Source organism: Cetorhinus maximus, chromosome 10 (assembly GCF_964194155.1).
Source record: "Cetorhinus maximus chromosome 10, sCetMax3.hap1.1, whole genome shotgun sequence".
Lineage (NCBI taxonomy): Eukaryota > Metazoa > Chordata > Chondrichthyes > Lamniformes > Cetorhinidae > Cetorhinus > Cetorhinus maximus.
The window spans coordinates 99,028,383-99,046,529 of record NC_135888.1 but is presented as its reverse complement, the minus strand read 5'-3'; the positions used below and the strand labels follow the sequence as shown (position 1 = coordinate 99,046,529).

General features: G+C 40.1%; 1 protein-coding gene across 1 annotated transcript in view; it reads right to left on the bottom strand.

Moving 5' to 3' along the window:
• Positions 1-6,487: 6,487 nt before the first annotated feature.
• LOC144685885 (uncharacterized) overlaps positions 6,488-18,147 on the bottom strand; it is a 282,599-nt gene continuing 270,939 nt past the window's right edge. Inside the window, exons 17-19 of the mRNA XM_078550890.1 lie at positions 16,894-16,980; positions 10,193-10,231; positions 6,488-6,791 (exon numbers count right to left, since the gene is read on the bottom strand). Of these exons, the coding sequence (XP_078407016.1) occupies positions 6,789-6,791; positions 10,193-10,231; positions 16,894-16,980 (129 nt within the window). The 3' untranslated portion in view covers positions 6,488-6,788. The remainder of the gene's footprint in view (positions 6,792-10,192; positions 10,232-16,893; positions 16,981-18,147) is intronic.

The following is an 18,147-nucleotide window of genomic DNA, read 5'->3' as shown; positions in this document are numbered from 1 at the left end:
TTCCCTGTTTTCTCTTTCCCACCTTTCTTGAAAGCAAGTTACGTATGTGACTCTCTAATCTGTGGGAACCATTATAAAACTGAGAAAATTCTGGAAGTTTAAAATCAATGCACCCATTATCCCTGTAGCCACCTCTCTGAAAAACCCGAGGATGCAGACCATTAGGATTTCTCAGTACTTAGTCCCATTAATTTCTCCAGTATAATTCTGTACTAATATTTTCTTTAGGTTCCTCATTCTCACTGGATCCTTGGTTTCCTACTAGTTCCGGAATTTCTTTTATATCTTCCACCATGATGGACACAAGGTGTCTGGACAGGAAGCACCCTCCAGCCCAGCCTCACCTGGTGGCCTGGAAACTTGGAATGGGCCTCCCCACAATGGTAAAAAAAACTACGGTGGTGAGAGGAGTTCGCTAAAAGGCCACTTGAAGGTCTAAATTGACCCATGGGTGAGTGAGCCACCCAACTGTTGCAGGCAAAATATCTGTGGGAGTGGGCAGTCAACTGACACATCGTCGTTGCCATGGTGCCAAATTTTATGCCCTTCCTGCCCATGGGGGCAGAAAGTCTAGCCCATAATTTCTCCTGCTGCTGCCTCTAAGGGACCCATATTTACTTTTTCTAATCTCTTCCTTTACACATGCCTATAGAAGCTTTTACAATATTGGGCAGGGGGGAGCGACGACATGGGAGGGTGTGGGATGTGTTAGGGAGAGTGGCAGTGTGGTGGGGATGGGGTAGGTTTAAAGTGGGGAGCGGTTAGGAAGGAAAGGGGGGGTTTCAGCCTAAGGGGGAGCCTCCACGTGATTGGCAAAGGGCAGCCCTGAAGAGCAACCCCCTCTTCCTTCCTGCCCTTTAATCATTTCAGGTTAAAAATCGGGCTTCCCGCTCCAGCTCTGCTGCCCACACCAAGCCTAATTGACCCTTAATTGTTCATTTAAATATGGTGGGCGGGCTGCCAATTTTGGCACCCACCCGACCCCTGTATTATAGGGTGAGCAGTGGTGTGGGTGGGAAGATGGTGGGATGGGCGTCCAGCCTATTTACGTGCCCCTCCACAGTAAATACGCCGGCTGGGAGCATGTAAAATTCAGCCCTTTATGCCTCTTGTTAGTTTACTTTCAAATTCTATTCTCTCTTTCTAAGTTTCTTATTCATCCTTTGCTGAATTCTAACCTTCTACCAATCCTCAGGCTTATTACCCTTTTTGGTAACAGTATAAGCCTTTTCCTTTTGTTCTAATACTATTTTTAACTCCTCTTGTTAGCCAGGGTTGGACCAGATTTAAAACCCTAGTTTTGGTCTGAACTAAATAATTGTGAAACTGAGTATGAAATTCTAACATATTGTAATCATCCTCCCCCAGAGGTTCCTTTACTACAAGGTTATTAATTAAGCTTACATGTTGCACAATACTAGATCTATAATAACCGGTTCCATTGTTGGTTTTGTGACATACTGATGTGAAAAATTACCTTGAATGTATTCTCTGGTGTTGTTCTGCTCATTATTAATACAAATTTGGTTTGCCCAGTCCATGAAGATTAAAGATCCCCATGATTATTGTATTACCTTTGTTATATGCACCTCTAACTTCCTGATTTATACTCTACCTGACATTAAACTACAGTGAAGGTGGCTATAAATTACTCTAACCAGTGTTTTCTTCCCCTTGTTGTTTCTTTGCTCCACCTAAATGGATTCTACATCTTGATTTTTCAAACTAAGATCCTTTCTCTCGATTGTCCTTATCCTATCCTTTAATGTCATTTAATCACTCCTGCTTTCCAGCTCCTGCTATCACAGAACTTCCCTTTTGTTCTTTTATCCTATCCTCTGTTCCCTGCCCCTGTATTTGCTTAATCTCAAACTTTTTCCAGTTCTGATGAAAGGTAATCAACATTAAAGGTTAACTTGGTTTCTCTCGATCTCCACAGACGCTGCCTGACTTGCTGAGTCTTTCCAGCATTTTTTGTTTTTATGCCGGAAGTAATGGATTGGATTTTCCCTTGGGCTTTGAGACCCAGATATCAGGACCAAGTAGGGAGGTCACAAGCCTGCAGTTGTCAGCAGAAAGACTGGCAGCACAATCTTCTGGGTGGCAGCCTCGTAACTAACCAGCTACACATTCACCAACCCATTATGGGCAGCAGGTGGGCTCCCGATGCTGCCGATCCAGTTAGAGGGCTGGCAGCTCTGAAGTCTCGGCAACCCCACTGGGAGCAGTGGGCACTGCTGAGACAGGTCCGGGACTGCAAGGACACCCCAACATGGAGGTGCCCTGGGAGACTTGGATGTAAATTTAAAAGATTTGATGGGCAAAACTGCTAGGCCCCTTCGAGCAGAGGGGTAACCCCTCTGGGTGAATAGTTTGGGCAGTGGGTTTCTTGTCCATGGCTCCCTCTTTGTGGCATGGGGTCTCTGACCCTGATGGCTCCCTGGGTCTGCTGCAGAGAGGCTGCCTTCATTGAGTTGGCGGCCTCTGTAAGAGCGGGTTGGGGAGGGGGGTAGGCGGGCTCTGCCGGTGGCAAAATACTGGTGAGGCAGCAAAATAGCCCTAACTGGGGCCTTAAGCATTTTACTTGGCTGTCTGCTTCCATGGTAAAAAGGCAGTCAATTCTACTTCTGCCCCTCCCCCAAGAATGTTACCAGGTGGCAGGAATGGGTCAGGGAAGTGTTCAGATGTGACTTCCCATTATTTGCCCAGCCCCCCTGCTTCCAATCCCATCATCACAGGGCCAGGAAAATCCAGTCCAATATGCAAAAGATTGGACTAGTTTATACCTAATGAACATTACAGTTTACTGCGGAAGTGCTGCATTTAACAAGATCACTTTGCAGTGATAATATATACTAATGTAATGTATTTGTGTTTTAAAAACAAATAATGGAAAACTGCATCATAAATGCTAAAATTAAAGATGTATTTACCACCAAAGTTTGGAAAAATAAAGTGGTTGTATGAATGGATTATGGAATGATTTACAGATTGAAAAATCACAGTGAGTATTCACTACTTCCCTGTTCGAGGTAATGAAAACAAAGAAAACTGCTGTTGTATTTTAACATTTTCATAAAAATCAATTTCTATGGGCAGAAATTAACTATTCGTAGATGCAATGCAGATGGATAGCACAGGACAAAAAAAGCTTAGTTTTATTTTAGCCATCTTATAGAGGTTATAATTTAAGCCTAACAATAATCAAGTCCAAAAACTAATAACTCGCATCTAAAAAAAAAACTTTCAAATGTATAAAATACTTGGATAAACAAGGAAGAATTTTTATTTTCAATGTCAAAAGCTAAGAAGGTACTAATTGTAACAAAAACATAAGCTACCAAACATGTTTATATTGACATGTTTGTTAACTGTATGATCTGTGTGGCTAATGTAAACTTGTGATTGTAACATCCCATAAATTGTTGAAGTAACAGTAATATTGTTTGCAAGAATGTCTTTTAATTGTAAAGGCAACAGGAGCTGAAACAGTGTTCTAGACAGATGGCACCTTGAAGGGAATTTCCTGAATATTTGCTGGTGGGAGTTTCCCTCTTGTCACTGAATATCGGTAAATTGTGGATATTGGCTGAGAAGTTCTCTGTCACTGGCACGTACAAAGAAGATAACCCTATTTTATGAGATATATAATAGCCGCTAGTAATTACCACTCTATTCACACTTTGATATCCAAGAAGACAGTCAGAATGTCATTTTTTTGCAGACAGATTGGACTGCTATTTGCTCAGAATATGAGTTTGGAGATTGAGCAGTGGATCACTGATTTACCAGATTGGGAATCATTATTTTGAAGTGAGACTTCCTCAGCCATTTTCATTTAGCATCAGCAATTCAGTGGGCTTCATAGTAGCTGGTGTCTTCGTGGATTGCTTTTCACCATGTTTCTTATCTTGAGTAAGTTGTTCCCACTCCTGAACGTCTTTTCTGAGCTGTTAAACTGTTGCTTAAGAGCAGCTCTTTACATCTCTTTTGCTGACCACCATAAATAGATTCCCAGTTGCTACTGCACCGTAAAAGATTTTCTTTGGTATCTGCTCATCAAGCAGTTACATTACCTGACCTGACCAGTGGAGCTGTACCTTCCTGATCAAGGCATCTATGCTTGGCATGTCAGCATTTTTAAGAACTCCAGTGTCAGGGATCTTGCCTTGCCATCCGATCTTTATCTGGTGCTCTGGCTACCATCATCTTGGGTACAGTCTTGAGATGGCCGGCTGGACTACCTGCCTGTTTCAGATAGGAGGTCACTTTTAATGTGCAAATCAGGGTCCTACAACACGCACAGGACCCTGACTGCAGTTTTGAGGTACATATTAGCAGATCATGCGCCACACACACTCCATCCAAGTGTCTCAAGCTGTGCATAGCCTAACCAGCGGTCTTCAAAGGAATTGCTGGAGGGTGTTCAAAAATGTGCCCAGGAAATGTTTTCTTTCAAAATAAAAACAGAAAATGCTTGAAATACTCAGCAGGTCAGGCAGCAAATGTAAAGAGAGAAACAGCGTTAATGTTTCAAGTCAATGTTCTTGCATCAGAACAGTTATTGACCTGAAACATTGGCCAGAATATTTCCGTCGACGAGTTGGGGGCGGGGCCTGCTCGCCGATGCGAAAATGACGCGGGATGACGTCGGGAGTAGGATAATTAACCCAATTAAAGGCCCTGCCCATCCAACCTTAAGGCTGGTGGGCAGGCCAGGAGCCCCGGCGGGAAGGAGAAAAAACATGAAACCTCATCCACCGGCGGGATGAGGTTTCTTGTCTGTTTTAAAAAACTTTAATAAACTTTATGTAATATTTACTAACATGTCCCATCTCGTGTGACATTGTCACATGAGGGGGACATGTTAATAATTTTTTTATTTTGCTATTTTTTAGGTTTATTAAACTTTCAGCGCTCTCCCTAAGGCAGCACTTAGTCTCAGGGAGCAGTGCGCTCTTTCGCTTGCATGCGCAAAAGAGCGCACTTTGACAGTTGGGGAATCCCTCCCTCCCCCCAGCACAGGAAGTGCATAGCGCTTCCTGTCGGGCAGCCCGCTGGGTGGGCCTTAATTGGCCCGCCCACTCAAAATGGTGGTGGGGCCCGTTTCAGCGGCGGAGTTCGGCTGCCCTCCCGCCGCCAAGCTGGTGGGGCCTACCCGCCAACTTAGAGCAAATTTCTGCCCATTAACTCTGTCACAGATGCTGGCTGACCTGCTGGGCATTTCCAGCATTTTCAGATTTTGGATTTCTAGCATTTGCAGCATTTTACTTTTGTCTTTTTATTTTGGTCAGGCCAGAAGGAACAGGAACTATCCCCTTATACCCACAAAAAAAATCCTTTATTCTACCACAGGCCTGTTTTCTCCCTCCCCCCAGCTCCAACTGCCAGCTTGCTCAGCATGGGAGTCAGCTGATATTCTACTCTCCCACAACTGGTATGCTGCAGCAGGGTGCCAACATGAGGCCTCCACTCACTGATGGCATGTAAATTTGGTTCTATTTTTTAAATGCTCAGGCCTCATGCCAGGAAAAACAGCTGCAAAGCGTGTCCTCTCTGCTCGTCATTTATCCTCTCTCTGCCTTAAGCTAAAATCCACCCTAATTATTTTTTCACATGGCTTAGAATGCTTCATAGCAAATCCTGGAAATTCTATAAAACACTGTTTTCATTGTTAAACACTTACTATCACATTACTTAATGTACAGTACTTGAGTATTGTGTACAGTACTGGTCTCCTTATTTAAAGAAACATGTAAATACATTAGAAGCAGTTTAGAGAAGGTTTACTAGACTAATACCAGGAATGGGTGGGTTGTCTTATGAAGAAAGGCTGGACAAGTTAGGCTTGTATCCACGGAATTTAGAAGAATAAGAGGCGACTTAATTGAAACCTTTAAGATCCTGAGGGGTCTTGACAGGGTGGATGTGGAGAGGATGTTTCCTCTTGTGGGAGGATCTAGAAATAGGGGTCACTGTTTAAAAATAAAGGGTCGCTTATTTAAGACAGAGATGAGGAGAATTTTTTTCTCTCAGAGGATTGTGAGTCTTTTGGAATTCTCTACCTCAAAAGGTGGTGGAAGCAGAGTTTTTGAATATTTTTAAGGCAGAGCTAAATAGATTCTTGATTAATAAGGTTAATCAGAGATAGGCAGGAATGAGGGGTTGAGGTTATATTCAGATCAACCATGATCGTATTGAATGGCAAAGCAGGCTCGAGGGGCTGAGTGGCCTACTCCTGCCCCTAATTCTTTTGTCCATATGTACAGGCCTGGTTATCTCCTAACATAACTAATACACATATCCCATTGAAATGACCAGTAACACTGTAGTACTTTGTTCACGTAGGAAAGAGCCTTCTTCACAAATGGGATTGTGCAGTTCACTTTTTTTAACTTGTAGGTAAGATATATTGCTTTCCTCCCCCTTTTGTTAAGTTTAAAGATCATTGGAATATTATGCAACTCAAAATGAAACCAGTAAGGCCATGTATGACATCATCAATTTATGGCTAGGTGAATAAATGGGTTGTTGACAAGGTTACATCTCTGGTAATGTACAGCAGCAGAAATAGCTATCAGTATAATTCAATTCCACAACTGTAGCTTATTTAGTTATTTCTGAGTCCAGATTGCTGGTCTAAGTTCGAGAGTAATATTTTGTACCATACACCTCCGTCCTTGCCAGATGTGCAAGGCTTCATATATTATCAGCTGAGTTTCTTTACAAATGTTGAAGGACAAAATATATCATCATTATGTACACGCTCCTTGCTTGTTGGTTCGGGATCACTGAAAAAAAAGCACAAAATGGTTATTTGGTTTAAAATGTAAATTTCAGCAAGATGGCATGTTTAATCATATTAATGGTCATCCAAAATTTTTTAAAAAGTAGAAATTTGAAATGAAAAATTCATTGGTTCTATGTGATAATGCTGCTATCAAAACCAGAAATATATTTGTTTTACTAAGCCAAACAGTCAGGTCCTGTGTGTGATTCCTGGATTTGTTGAACTAACAGCCAGTTCAGCAGTTGGGGCAAATGCAGATGCCCAAGTATTCATTAGGCAGGTACAGTGGGTTAAAATTGGGCAGGGACCCTGCTTGCACACCCAACACATTATAATTAAACTTTATTTTTTTAATAAACTGAAAAGGATTGAATAAATGTTCAATGATCATATCTTTGTAGCGCATTCAATAATAAATGGAATTGTGGGATTAGCAGCTGAATAAAAGAGAAATAAATGGTTGAAACTTCATTTAATTTTCAATTTTAGGGAGAACTGATATTCAATTCCTTGAAGATATAATTGAACATTCTTAGTTCAATTGCAGCTTGAAAAATAAAACATCTGCTGATTACAAAATGTTTTTTAAAGTTTGGAATTTTACTCCATCAGACATATACCATTTGGAAGATCTTAATCAATATATTGTGACTTATATTTGTTAATAAATTTCATCATACAAGTGCTATCTCCCACAAATGTTTAAAAATAATTACAAATCAAACTGAAGTCGTTTCTTAATATTAGATGAGATCCTGTGCACAAAGGGAAGTCAAGACCAGGTGTAGAAATCAAGTGAAACAGAATTAGAAGGAGAATAATTGGGCTCAAAGATGCAGGCATAATTCAATCCCTGTGCATTATGTCCTTATTTTTATAGAATACATGGGATGTATTATTATTTCTGGTTGCATAGAATTTACAACACAGAAAAGCATCATTTGGTCAATGCCGAACTTTATTGTCCACACAAGCCTCTTCCCCGCTACTTTGTTTCAACATATCCTTCTATTCCTTTCTGCCTGTACTTATCTACCTTCTCTTTGCTAGCTATTTGCATTAGCCATTCCATATGGTAGGGTACTTCACATTCTCCCCACGCTGACTAAATGGCAAGGCTTGTGCTACTGGAGGTGTAATTATCGCATGATGTGTTTACACAGCCCGTCTGCTTTATAAATGTGGACAGTAAAAGCACTGATTTTGAATACACAGATTGTAAATAAAAGAGGTATTTCAGCAGTAAGTTCTATAACCAGGAATTTCCTCTAATCAGGTCCCTCTGGACCACTGAAATTGCAGAGGAATCCCCTTTAAGGCGGCGCAGCAGGACCAGCTTGGAGGACATTCCCAAACTATATGAATTCATGTATTCTTTGGTTAGGGAGACAGGGCTTCCAGAATATGCCCTATTAGTTTCGCTCATCCCCTAGCAGAATGCACAACTTCTATAATGCGCTACAAAAACTATCAAAACACATCAATTGTGGAAGGCAAGTTTTAACTTAGTTATTTAGTTACGAACCCACTGCAGAGAACTTCTCCCATCTATTCAAGTAATAGTGATTAGAATAACAGGTGAAGCTAGCCATTTCATGATGCTACTATGCAGTAGCAACACAAGTGGTATTTTCCACTGACATGATACTGCTGTCAAGTCAAAAAGTTGTTCTGTCTTCCATAAGAATAAATAATGTGATATATGGATTTCAGTGCTCATGTGATGCCAGGCACATAGGCTATACATCCCAATGACTGGCAGATCATATAAAACAGCTGATTCCTTAGGCTGTTCTTAACAGGCAGAGTACTGACCATACTCAACCAGCCCATGCTTGCAAAAACTCAGAACATGTCTAACATTAGATGTGATTCTGCAATTGGACAGCACTTGCTGAAAAATCCTGAATGTGCTAATAATTTCACAAACAACCAACTCAACATTATCAGTCTTGCTCACAATATGGCTCATTTAAGCTTGCTAGAAGCCACATACATTCACATGGAGGGATCTGTCCTCTGCAGGCAAAAGGAACATGTCCAGGTATCACACCTTTCTGAATTAAACAAAAGCTTTGGGAGCAATTCATTGCATTCACTATGGCAACACCTTGGCTAATCAGAGTTGACTTGCCAACACCCTTTTCTCATGCAATATAAATTGTTGTTCACTTTGGAATTTGGCATTCTCTGTTCTGATGAGTTCAAGATGAAAATCTTCAACAGAATGTCTCCTTTTCAACAATACTTACGTTCCATTGTAGCTATAAAAGCACTGGTCTAGAAATTCTGGGTTGTTATTTTCAGGACAGAAGGAGTAAGGCAAGAAAACTGGATGAGTAGAAAATGAAATAAAACATGGACCAGTCTGGTAAGTATAAGCTCCTCAGTACACATTAGATGCTAAAATCTATCATATATTATTTTGTCAGTGTGTACTTTTTGTCTGTGAAACCTTACTTCCTGTTGTCATGTTTTTGTTGCAATATTGTGTCAACTTTTCCATTATATATTCTACTGTTAACATTTACGATGAAAGCTGTCCATGTAAACTTGTCACACTGTGACACACCGTCTTAGCAGTAGTGGTGTTGTAAAGCCTCAGTTTTGCATCTCCCCAGCCTCTCAGCCTAAACAGCTGAGTAACCTCTATGCTCCAAACAATTCTACTTGTCTGCTAATATCAAAAAAAGGATCTTATATTAAAAATCTTATGTCTGCATATACTTCCTATCAACCTTTCCTCTACTACAAGTTTCTATGTCCACAGTTACAATGGAAACTGCTTATGTAAACTTCTCAGGCTCGAATTATTACACATTTTGCCCAGTGGAAGTAATACAGCATCACCATTGGCAAGATGATGTAATTACTATGTAGTAATATAGAAACAGGAATGGGTCATTCAGCCCTGTGATCAAGTTCAGCCATTCAATTAGATCGTAGCTGATCTATATCAATTTTACATTATAAATACAGGCATAGGAAATTATAATGGAAAATAAAAGTAAGGACAGAATGTATGACTTTAAAATGGGAACTGAATTAAATCAGTGCTACCTGGTCTAATTCTTCTTCTTTGAACTCAGCTTCACCTGAGGACAATGCTTGATCTTCACTCCCATATTACAATAATTCTGTAAATCTACTTTCTCCTAGGCATTGTTTTATATAATATTTTATTTGCACGTACAGATACAGTCTCAGCATCTCCAATCACTCAATTTATTTGTTCAGGGTAATTGGGTTAAGTCAGTTTATTGTTCAGTCTTCTCTTGCATATTTTGAACGAATCTTGAACATTTATTCTTTAAGCCAATGGATTCATTTCAAAAACCTAAGATCATGTAACATTGTGATTGCAAGTTCCTGGCTAAATCTGGGAAGCATAAGTAAAGTTACCTTGTGCCAACATCCTGGAATCGGCAGACCATCTGGACCCTATAATGGAGACCAACACAGGAAAGTAATGAATGAATAAACTCGACTTCATCCCAATTAACTCATACATTTTCTTTATAATACTACTCTTGGGAGTCACATGAAAACCATGCTATATAGTGAGGATTGCCATACAAAAAAGATGCTCGAATTTTGAAGAAAATCAGAAAATGCTGGAAAAAACTCAGCAACTGCCAGCAGCTGTAGAGAGAGCAGGTAAATTTACCTATCAAATGTGGAACCTTCGTCAGAACTATATCAGAACTGAAACATTAGCTAGTCTGTTTTCTGCACAAATACTACCTGACCTGCTGACTGTTTCTAGAATTTTATGTATTTATTTCAGATTTCCAGCATCTGCTGTATTTTGCTTTTTGCTTATATTGGATAAATTTTGATTTTATTTAATAAGAACATTAATGGTACATTTTTTTATTACATGAGCAAGGGTAGCTGAACCATTTCCGACACAATATTAATTGGTTGTGTAGCTTTGCTTTTTGTATGCGATAATAAGCATAAGCCATAACATCAAGGCTTTCAAATTGCAGCTTAAATACATAAAATAATTCAGAAAGCATTAAATCACTGGAAGGCACAGGCAGGATCTCATTTAATTTCACACTTAAAAAAATTCATCTCTGAAAAAACAGCAATCTAGCAGTATTGCGCTGTCGTATTGCTTGAGATTAGTAGCACAAACCTAAATGAGGGTCTAACTGAATCTAAATTTAACTGAATCTAAATAGTCTATTTGGAAACACTGGACAATGTGGGATTTCTGCTATATATTAGACATTTTTATGATGAAATGTTTATACCAATGTTTATGCCTGGTATGAAGCTGTGGCTTGATGTTATGTAATCTTGAAGATTAATCCACTGGGTATTTGGAATAGAAAGCATTGATCTAAATGTTGTTACACTGTGACAAGTTCCACACAATTGGCATATGGAAATAATTATCTTTCACAGAAAACAACAAAATTCCTGTTGTAAGTCATAAATAGCATGTACAATGTCATAAACTGCAACCTATAGGAGTGTATAACAATTGGCTCTGGGTATCTTCTTACCAGGCTATTTAATTTTAAGATGTAGAAAGATTTTCAGTGTTCAGTAACTGAATCCCAAAATTAAAATGCAAAAAGTGTATTTTATACATTTAACAGGTATACTCAAAATCATTTATTTGGGAATTTTAAATATGGCAAATGGTAAACTATTTTTTTTCACCAAAGGATAGCATTTTATTTAATTTGTTTTTCTGCTTCAACTCTGCTGTCATCCCCTCAGTCCTCAAAAAACCCACTCTTGACCCTTTCTGTCATTGCAAACTACTGTCTCATCTTCAACTTCCCTTTCCTCCATAAAAGCTTTGAACCAGTTGTCACTTCCTAAATCCACGTCCATATTTCTCACAACTCCATCTCTCACTTGAGTCGGGTTTCTGTCGCTATCCCAACACTGAAATAGCCCTTATCAAAGTCACAAATGACATGCTCTGTGACTGTACCTGTGGTAAACAATCCCTTTAACTAATCCTTCTTGATCTTTCTATGACATGGTTGACCATGCCATCCTTCACCAATTTCTCTCCATTGTCCAGCTGGGTGGGACTACCATCAGAGAATCATTTGAAAATGCTTCTCTTCCAGCACCTGCGCTGTTACCTCTGGAGTCTCACAAGGATCTATCCCAGCTCCCCTCCTATTTCTCATCCAAATGCTGTTCCTCAGTGACATCACCCAAAAACACAACAGCAAGCTCCACATATACACCAACAATACCCACTTCTATCCCATCACCACATTTCACAATGCCTCTGTTGTTTTTGATTTGTCACCGCTTATCAGAAATCTAGTCCTGGCCAAGCAGGAATTTCTGCCAGTGATGCCTTGGTAAGATGGATGCCATCATCTTCAGTCCTTACCACAAACTCCGTTCCATTGCCACTGACTCCATCAGGTCTCCCTGGCCACTGCCTGAGGCTGACCCAGAACATTCACAACCTTGGTGTCATATTTGACCCTGAGATGAATTTTCAACCACATATCTACTCCATCACTATTTCTACTTCCCTAACATCACCTGTTTTCACTCTTGCCTCAGTTTATCTGCAGCTGAAACCCTCATTTATTCCTTTGTTACCTCGCGTCTTGACTATTCCAAAGTTCTCAAATCCATTCTCCCATTTTCCATGCTCTATAAACTTGAACTCATCCAAGCCATGCTGCCCATATCCTAATTCACACCAAGTCTCATTTACATATCACCTCTGTGCTCGCTGATCGACAATGGCTCCTGGTTTCACAATGCCTTGGTTTAAAATTCTTATTCTTCTTTTCAAATGTGTCAATGGCCTCTCCCCTCTCTATCCCTGTAACCTCCTCTAGTCATACAAATCTCTGACACCTCCAATTTTGGCCACTTGTCCACCTCTGATTTTAATTGCTCCACCATTTGTGGCCGTGCCCTCAGTTATCTAGGCCCTAAGTTCTGCAATTCTCTCCCCAAGCTTTTCCACCTCTCTACCTCTCTGTCCTTCTAGATGCTCCTTAAAACCTAACTTCTACCAAGTCCCTGCCCTAATATTTAATTATGCGGCTTGGTGTCAAATGTTGTTTGATAATGCTTCTGTGAACCACATTGGTATATTTTCCTATGTGAGCAAAATTCTAGCTCATAGAATAAAAAGGAAGGTAGGCAGTTGGACAAGAAATTGGCTGAGTGACAGGAAACAGAGTAATGATAAATGGTTGTTTTTCAGATTGGAGGAAGGTCTATAGTGGAGTTCCTCAGGGGTTAGCGTTGGGACTCTTGCTCTTCTTGATATATGTTAATGACCTAGACTGTGGGGGTGTGCAGGGCATGATTTCAAAATTTGTGGATGATACAAAGATTGGAAGCATTATCAACTGTGATGAGCATAGTCTTGAACTTCAAAAGGACTTAGATATATAGGTGGATTGGGCAGACAAATGACAGATGAAGTTCAATGCAGAGAAGTGTGAGGTGATTCATTTGGCAGGAAGAATGTGGAAAGACAGTATAAAATAAAGGGAGAAACCCTAAAGGAGGTGTAGGAACAAAGGGACCTTGGATTATATGGACATAAATCATTAAAGGTGACAGGGCATGTTGAGAGAGCAGTTAATAAAGCATATGGTATCCTAGGTTTTATTAAGAGGGGCATTAAGTACAAGAGAGGGAGGTCATGTTAAACTTGTAAAAGACACTAGTTAGGCCTCATCTGGAGTACTGCATCCAGTTCTGGATGCCATACTTGAAGAAGGATGTGAAGGCATTGGAGAGAGTACAGAGGAGATTCACAAGAATGATTCCAGCGATAAACTGCTGTAGCTATGAGGATAGATTGGAGAGGTTGGGACTCTTTTCCTTGGAGAAAAGAAGGCTGCGAGGAGATTTGATAGAGGTATTCAAGATCCTGAGGGGTATGGACAGGGTAAATAGTGAGAAATGTTCCCTCTCAAGAGTACATCAAGAACTAGAGGGCACAGATTCAAATTAATGGGCAAAAGGAGTAGAAATGATATGAGGAAAAACTTTTTCACCCAAAGGGTGATTGGAGTCTAGAACGAACTTCCTGAAAGGGTGGTGGAGGCAGGTTTGATCGAGGTATTCAAAAGGGAATTGGATTACTATCAGAAAGAAAGAATATGCAAGGTTATGGGGATAAGGCAGGGGAATGGGATTAGGTAGATTGCTCTTTCAGCAAGCCAGTGCAGACTCGGTGGGCCGAATGGCCTCCTTCTGCACTGTGAAGATTCTGTTAGATGCATTTTATAAATCAAGTTGTTGCAATTGCAGCAAAACACATTGCAAAATGTATGACCATCCTTAGAAGAATCAAATGGTTCAGACAGAAAATAGATTGTTATAATTACCATCATAACACCTACACTAAGTACCATTTAATAGCTTTAGATAATAATTAATGTTGTATGAAACCAGATGGGACCTTATGTTTCAATGTACCGAAATAAGATTGTTATGCATAAAGTGATACCACATCCCAACCACAACTGGAAAGCATGAAAAACCCAAAGCTATTTTCTCACCACATCTCCTGAAGATTTAAAATGCTAACAAAACATTGGGATTTCAAGGGATGCAGAATTTGAAAGAAATTAAGTTACATTAAACTTGTAAATGACCCTGTTCAACACTTATTACTGTGCACAGTTCTGGCCTTCACACTACAAGAAGAAACACCAGAGAAAGTTCAAAAAGATTTATAAGGAGGGCACCAGGACAGAGAGTGTAAGAAAGATGGAACAAGTTGGGATTTCTCCTTTAGAAAAGCAAAGACCTGCAGGTGACCTGATCAGAGATCTTTAAAATTAGGAATGGATTGGAGGTGGTAGATATGAAGGGAATATTTCCACTTGTGGGGAAATCCAAAATTAGAGGTTGTAAAAACAAGATAGTTACTAATAAACCCAATCAGGAAATAAGGAGAAATGTCTTTATTCAGTGAGTGCTTTGATTGGAGAACTTGTTGAGTTAGATGGAGGAGATTAGTGTTGAGTATAAACACCAGCGCTACTACTTGGGCTGAATGTCCTACTTCTGTGCTGGTATTGTTTGTAAATACATGTCAAAAAAAACTTGTCACAAATTGTTTCCTTTCACAGAATTGTTACAGTGTAGAAGGAGGCCATTTGGCCCATCGTGTCTGCACCGGCTCTCTGAAGATTTTAACTTAGTGCCAATCTCCTGCCTTTTTCCTGTAGCCCTTCACATTGTTTCTATTTAAATAATCATCCAATGCCCTCTTGTGTGCCTCAATTGAACCTGCCTCCACCACACTTCCAGGCAGTGCATTCCTAACCCTATTTACTCGCTGTGTGAAAAAGTTTTTTCTCACCTCACATTTGCTTCTTTTACAAAACACTTTAAAAATGTGCCCTCTGGTTCTCGATCTGTTTACGAACGGGAACAGTTTCTCCCTATCTACTCTGTCCAGACGCCTCATGATTTTGAAAATTTCTCCTCTCCAAGGAATACAGTCCCAGCTTCTCTAATCTTTCCTCATAACTGAAGTGTCTCATCCCTGGAACCATTCTCATAAACCTCTTCTACACTCTCTCCAATGCGTTCACATCCTTCCTATAGTGTGGCACCCAGAACTGTACACAACACTCTAGCTGAGGTCTACCCAGTGTCTTATATAAGTTCATCATAACCTCGTTGCTCTTGTACTCTATGCCCCTATTAATGAAGTCTAGAATACTGTATGCTTTAGAAACAGCTCTCTCTACATGTCCTGTCACTTTAATGACTTATGTGCATAAATGCCCAGGTCTCTCTGCTCCTGCACACCCTTTAGAATAGCTTCCTTTATTTTATACTGTCTCTCCATGTTCTTTGTACCAAAGTGTATCACCTCACACTTCTCCGCATTGAACTTCATCTGCTACCTGTCAGGTCACTCCACCAATGTATCAATGTCCTTTTGAAGTTCTACACTGTCCTCCTCACAGTTTACAATTCTCCCAAGTTTTGTGTCATCTGCAAACTTTGAAATTTTCTCTGCACACCAAGATCTAGATCATTTAAATATATCAGGAAAAGCAAGGGTCCCAATACTGACCCCTGGGGTACTCCGCTACAAACCTTCTTCCAACCCGAAAAATACCAATTACCCATTACTCTCTGTTTCCTATCCCTCAGTCGATTTTGTATCCATGTTGCTACTGTCCCTTTTATTCCATGATCTACAACTTTCCTCACAAGTCTGTTGTGTGGCACTGTATCAAATGCCTTTTGGAAGTCCATGGTACACCACATCAATGGCCTTGCCCTCATCAACCATCTCTGTTACCTCTTCAAAAAGCTCCAGCAAGTTAGTTGGACACGATTTTCTTTTAATAAATCCATGCTGACCCTTCCCAATCAATCCAAATTTTTCCATGTAACTATTAATTCTATCCCGAATAATTGTTTCTAGAAGTTTCCCACCACCGGAGTTAAACTGACTGGTCTGTAATTGCAGGGCAGGTCTTTACAACCTTTTTTGAACAAGGATGTAATATTTGCAATTCTCCAGTTCTCCGGCATCTCTCCAGAATCCAGGGAACATTGAAAGATTATTGCTAGTGCCTCTGCAATTTCCACTCTCATTCATGAATTGCCTTACCAACTTTAAGTATCGACAGCTTATCCAGTGTCTCCTCCTTATCAATTTTAAACCCTTCTACTGATTGAGTTTCCTCCTCTGTTACAATGGCCTGGGCAGGATCTGTCTCGAAGATACAGACAGATGTAAAATATTCATTTAACACCTCAGCCAAGCCTCTTGCCTCTATGTGTAAATCCCCTTTTTGGTCCCTAATCAGCCCTACTCCTCCTTTTACAATTGATGTGCTTATAGAATACTTTGGGATTTCCTTTTATGTTAGCTGCCAGACTTTTTTCATAATCCCTCTTTGCTTCTTGTATTTGCTTTTTCACATCCCTTCTGAACCTTCTGTATTCAGCTTGGTTCTCAATTGTATTACTTTTTGCCTGCCTGGCACTGTAATTAGAGTGTTGTTGATATTCTACAGTACAAACATTTTAAAAACAATGTGCTCTTTACTTTGAGCATTATAAATTTCTGGGCATAGTTCTAAGGTAACAAAGCAGAAATCACATACCACTGGACAAGGCTGATCTAATCCAGGGGGACCTTGTTCTCCCTTCTGTCCTTTGCTTCCTTTTTTACCTGGGTAACTTCTCTCCCCCTGTGGAGATAATTGTTGCACGTTTGAGAAAGACTAGGCAAATTGTTTGAACCCAATCAAATATAACATAGACACAACAGCCAATAGTTTTCTGTGCAAAAGGTGCAAATTTCTTTCACTGCATTCATTACAAATGCACAGTAAAATCCAGTTATATATGCAGAAAATTACATAAAGCAGGAATGGATTCACAAACTTATCAGACACTTAATACATTATTTTTGCAGTTGTCTGCAGCGTATTGAATTTTTAGAGGCTGCGTTTGGTGATGCCACAACTTCAGTGGGAGCATTCCCCGCACATATAGTTGCAGTGCCCTATGCTCTGCAATTCCCTTCCCCAAGCTTTTCTGCCTCTCTGCTGGTGACATCCCAGGCAGCTGCCTGCATCAAAAATGGCAGGAAAAAAAATCCAGCCAGAAAAGAATTACACCCTGAAGTAGAAATTGCAAACGCATCACAGAACCTGCCTGCAATGGCACTTTGTTTCAAAAGCACAAAACTCCATCCTTAGCATCTGAAGCAAGTGGCTTCAGGTCCTCAGGGTCTGTGCTCTTCACCTTCCTATCTCTAGAATTTATATTATGTATCACTAAAGCAGATCTGAGCTCAGTGCCATCAAATCGACAACATAAAAAAGCTCAAGTGAAAAAAACTCCAGGTTTGTGACATGACTGCATCTCACAAAAGAGAATTTTCACATACGTCCTTGGGTGCTTTTACTGATGCTGAAAGTTCAATTCTAGGCACTCCCACAAGAGGTTTAGAGGGTTTAGATTAAACCTACAGGGTTACAATGAAGGGAAACAGGGTTTCCAGTACTAGGCAATTTTACATCAGAATAGACTAAAATGCATGTACCACTCAAGAGTCATTGACTGGTTCTTCCTTAAAATATAACTGGGAACTTTCCTTCGATTGTAAGGTATGTAATAATAATTAGCCAGACGGCAATGGACATCAGTCAGGCTGCAGTAAACAGATAGCATAAAATATTTGAAAGACTGTTTAATATTACTTGAGAGCATTCATACTCCTACCCACACAACTGATACTTTGCATCCACCCTGTCAAGTCCCCTCTATGTTGCAATAAGATCATCCCTCATTCTTCTAAATTCCAATGGGTATAAACTCAGCCTGTTCAACCTTTCTTCATAAAATAATCC